Source organism: Salmo salar, unplaced genomic scaffold (assembly GCF_965601325.2).
Source record: "Salmo salar unplaced genomic scaffold, fSalSal1 ptg000335l, whole genome shotgun sequence".
NCBI lineage: Eukaryota > Metazoa > Chordata > Actinopteri > Salmoniformes > Salmonidae > Salmo > Salmo salar.
The window spans coordinates 1,462,501-1,467,524 of record NW_027675353.1 but is presented as its reverse complement, the minus strand read 5'-3'; the positions used below and the strand labels follow the sequence as shown (position 1 = coordinate 1,467,524).

The 5,024-nt window shown below is 40.7% G+C and overlaps 1 protein-coding gene across 1 annotated transcript in view; it reads right to left on the bottom strand.

Moving 5' to 3' along the window:
• Positions 1-2,196: 2,196 nt before the first annotated feature.
• LOC145875776 (NLR family CARD domain-containing protein 3-like) overlaps positions 2,197-5,024 on the bottom strand; it is a gene marked incomplete at its 3' end in the record, with an annotated part of 2,893 nt that continues 65 nt past the window's right edge. Inside the window, exons 1-3 of the mRNA XM_082971590.1 lie at positions 4,835-5,024; positions 2,635-4,426; positions 2,197-2,370 (exon numbers count right to left, since the gene is read on the bottom strand). The exon at positions 4,835-5,024 is cut by the window's right edge and continues 65 nt beyond it. Coding sequence (XP_082827716.1) covers positions 2,197-2,370; positions 2,635-4,426; positions 4,835-5,024 — 2,156 coding nt within the window. The remainder of the gene's footprint in view (positions 2,371-2,634; positions 4,427-4,834) is intronic.

Sequence of the window (5,024 nt, the reverse complement as noted above, 5' to 3'; positions counted from 1 at the left end):
AAGAATTGGCTGCCATCAGTCAGGATGTGGCCCAAAGGTTAATTGACAGCATGCCAGGGCAGATTATAGAGGTCTTGAAAAAGAAGGGTCAACACTGCAAATATTGACTCATTGCTTCAACTTCATGTGATTGTCAATAAAAGCCTTTGACACTTATGAAATGCTTCTAATTATACTTCAGTATTCCATAGTAACATCTGACAAAAATATCTAAAGACACTGAAGCAGCAGACTTTGTGAAAATTAATATTTGTGTCATTCTCAAAACTTTTGGCCACGACTGTATATGTATGAATACCTTTAAATAAAAGGTGACATTCTGTACTGTCACCCAATATGAAACATTCTATCTCAAATCCAAAATGCTGGAGCATAGCACCACATTTAAAACTGTAAGCTTCACTGTCCAAACACATATGGTGTGGACTATGTGTGTCTAGTAAACACATGTGGATCTGGTGAACAGTTATCACTTGTTGACCAACTACAGGAATACTGACCTCAGAGTCTCCAGTCTGCAGTGGGGATTCCCCAGTCCAGCAGAGAGCAGCTTCACCCCTGAATCGTTCAGGTCATTGTTACTCAGGTCCAGCTCTCTCAGGTGTGAGGGGTTTGAACTGAGAACTGAGATCAGAGAATCACAGCCTTCCTCTGTGACTCCACAGCCTGACAGCCTGCAACGAGTCAAATTATATTAAAATCACACTGCTATTATTTGGTGGTGAAAATAGTAGCAGTATATTTTTTCAACATATGAAACCTTCCATATCTATTCGTAAATTAATATATCATCATTAAAAATGACAAATGATCAAAGTATTGCCTGCAGATAGAAACATGTATAGTACAAATATTTGAGTAGACTGACCAGACCAGTTTAAAATCAGTATCAGTCAAAAGACAGACAGTAAGGTATCAGATTTAGATTGTATTGAGTATACAGTCCACACCATATCTATTTTGACAGTGAAGATAACATTTTAAATGTGGCTCTAAACTCCAACATTTTGGATTTCAGATCAAATGTTTCATATGAGGTGACAGAATATAATGTCACCTTTTCTTTGAGGATATTTTCATACATGTCTGTTTCACCATTTAGAAAAATGAAAGCACTTTATGTATCTAGTCCCCCTATTTAAAGAAGTCATAAGTATTCTGACCAATTCACTCATAGTGTATTAAAATTGTCAAAAGTTTTGTATTTGGTCCCATATTCCATGAAAGCAACGACTACATCAAGCTTGTGACTCAAACTCGTTGGTTCCATTTGCAGTTTGTTTTGGGTTGTGTTTTGCCCAATATTAAAATGGTGGATGTTTTCTAAGTGAGAAGATACATGCTGGAGTATAGCACCACATTTAAGACTGTAAGCTTCACTGTCCAAACACATATGGTGTGGACTATGTGTGTCTGGTAAACACATGTGGATCTGGTGAACAGTTATCACTTGTTGACCAACTACAGGAATACTGACCTCAGAGTCTCCAGTCTGCAGTGGGGATTCCCCAGTCCAGCAGAGAGCAGCTCCACTCCTGAATCCTTCAGGTCATTGTTACTCAGGTCCAGCTCTCTCAGGTGTGAGGGGTTTGACTCCAGAGCTGAGACCAGAGAATCACAGCCTTCCTCTGTGACTAGACAGCCTGACAGCCTGCAAAGAGTCAAATTATATTAAAATCACACTGCTATTCTTTGGTGGTGAAAATAGTAGCAGTATATTTTTTCAACATATGAAACCTTCCATATCTATTCGTAAACTAATATATCATAATTAAAAATGATATGAGGATATTTTCATACATATCTGTTTCACCGTTTAGAAATGAAAGCACTTTATGTAGCTAGTCCCACCATGTGCAGAAGTTATAAGTATTCTGACCAATTAACTTATAGTGTATTAAAATAGTCAAAAGAGGCCAAAGGGGGTGAATACTTTTGCAAGCCACTGTATATACATAAAATTCTTTCATTTCTAAATGGTAAAACATGAATACTCTCAAAAAAAAGGTGACATTCTGTACTGTCACCTAATATGAAACATTCGATCTCAAATCCAACATGCTGGAGCATATCTCCAAAATGTAAACTGTAAGCTTCACTGTCCAAACACATATGGTGTGGACTATGTGTGCCTGGTAAACACATGTGGATCTGGTGAACAGTTATCACATGTTGACCAACTACAGGAATACTGACCTCAGAGTCTCCAGTCTGCAGTGGGGATTCCCCAGTCCAGCAGAGAGCAGCTTCACTCCTGAATCCTTCAGGTCATTGTTACTCAGGTCCAGCTCTCTCAGGTGTGAGGGGTTTGACTCCAGAGCTAAGACCAGAGAAGCACAGCCTTTCTCTGTGACTCCACAGCCTGACAGCCTGCAACGAAATCATCATGACTTCACAAACACACTGTTAATTTAACACCAGTAGTGTAGAAGGACAACGGTAGATGCATTTGGTTCATATTCCCAAATAACATATATATTCATCTTCTGTCTCCTAGAATTGTATGGTCATATTGTAATACTAGATTGAATATCTGATTCAATATGTTATGCAATATAATATTATATACATATTGTAATACATATAATATTTCTTCCTGATGATTAGTTCTTATATGTCATTTTATGTACTCACAGAACAGCTCTGGAGGCTTTGACCACTGGCAGCAGCCTCAGAAGACCTTCCTCTGATCTGGAGTATTTCTTCAGGTCAAACACATCCAGCTCCTTTTCTGAAGTCAGCAACACAAAGACCAGAGCTGACCACTCTGCAGGTGACAGGTTGGGTTTTGAGAGACTTCCTGAGCTCAGGTAGCTTTGGATCTCCTCCACTAGAGAATGGTCATTCAGTTCATTCAGACAGTGGAACAGATTGATGCACCTCTCTGGAGAGGGATTCTCCCTGATCTTCTCCTTGATGTACTTGACTGTTTTTTCATGGGTCTTTGAGCTGCTTCTTGTCTTTGTCAGTAGATCTCGTAAGTGCTTCTGATTGGACTCCAGTGAGAGTCCCAGAAGGAAGCGGAGGAAAAGGTCCAGGTTTCCCATCTCACTGTGTAAGGCTTTATCCACAGCACTCTTGTAGAAAGAAACTTCAGACTTGTCTCTGAACAGCGCAGAAAGGTTCCTGGACGTTGATTGCGGTTCGGCCATTAGATTCTCATTGTTGTTGATGAATGAGAGGAACACATATACAGCAGCCAGAAACTCCTGAATGCTCAGATGAACAAAGCAGTACACCTTGTCTTGGTACAGAACACATTCCTCTTTAAAGAGCTGTGTGCACAATCCTGAGTACACCGAGGCTTCATTGACATCAATGCCAGCCTCTTTCAGGTCTTCTTCATAGAAAATCAGATTGCCATTCACAAGCTGTTGAAAAGCCAGTTTTCCCAGTGACAGAATGCTCTCTTTATTCCAGTGTGGACCTGTCTCTTCTTCCCCAAGATACTTTTCATCCTTCTGTTTGGTATAAAACTCCACAAGGTGTGTGTACATCTCAGTCAGAGTCTTGGGCATCTCTTCTCTCTTATGTTTCAGCATGTGTTCGAGGACTGTTGCAGAAATCCAACAGAAGACTGGAATGTGGCACATGATGTGGAGGCTCCTTGATGTCTTTATGTGTGAGATGATTCTGCTGGCCAGCTCCTCATCACTGAATCTCTTCCTGAAGTACTCCTCCTTCTGTGGGTCATTGAACCCTCGTACCTCTGTCACCTGGTCAACACACCCTGAAGGGATCTTATTGGCTGCTGCAGGTCGGGTAGTTATCCAGAGGAGAGCAGAGGGAAGCAGATTTCCCTTGATGAGATTTGTCAGCAGAACATCCACTGAGGTTGACTCTGTGACGTCCCAACAGATCTTGTTCTTCTGGAAGTCTAGGGGCAGTCGGCACTCATCCAGACCATCAAAGATGAACACAACTTTGTACTTGCCGTAGTTGGAGATTCTTGATTGTTTGGTTTCCATTGAAAAGTGATTAAGAAGTTCAATCAAAGTGTGTTTGTCCCCTTTCATCAAATTCAGCTCCCGGAAAGGGAATGAAAATATAAATTGGACATCCTGATTTGCTTTTCCTTCAGCCCAGTCCAGAATGAACTTCTGCACAGAGACTGTTTTTCCAATGCCAGCGACTCCCTTTGTCAGCACAGTTCTGATAAGTTTGTCTTGTCCAGTTAAGGGTTTGAAGATGTCGTTACATTTGACTGCAGTCTCTGGTCTTGCTTGTTTCCTGGTTGTTGTCTCAATCTGTCTCAGCTCATGTTCATTATTGACCTCTCCTGTTCCACCCTCTGTGATGTAGAGCTCTGTGTAGATCTGATTGAGAAGTGTTGGGTTTCCTTGTTTAGCGATCCCCTCAAATACACATTGGAACTTCTTCTTTAGATTAGATTTGAGTTCACGTTGGCAAATCACAGCAAGCTCATCTGAATAAAGAAATACCACAGAGGATATTAATATTACATCTGTTTTCATGCCTACAGTATTGTAGGACTGTTATAAAGTTTAAATTATAATAATTTATTCTCTTAACTGATTGTATAAATGTTTCCATTATGTTATTATTGGTATTATTGATGATATTATTAGTGTTGTCCCTCCCTCCTCTCTCTCTCTCTTTCCCTCTCTAATTGTCTCTCTGTCCTCTGTCTCTCCTCTTCTCTCTCTCTAAATTAATCACCACAACACATCCCTGCTGCTACTTGATGAGGTCACTAGGTGTTGTGTTAAGGCTGCTACAATATCATTGAGTTACACAGCTACTTTAGCTGTACTTTAGCTACAGCTTTTAAATGTTATAAAACAGCATTCAACATGTGGCAGACAGATCTTACATTTCTCCAGTGTGTCAGCAAGCTCCTTCTGGTTCATCTTCCTCAGGACGTGCAGTGTGATCTTCAGAGCCCCCTCTCTGGCACTGCTCTCCTGCTTCTCATCTTCAGCATCCACCACTTCCTTATCCTGCTTCTGACTCTCATAGCCTTCTGGGAGTTCTGGACTAAGAATCCTCTTGAACATCTTCAG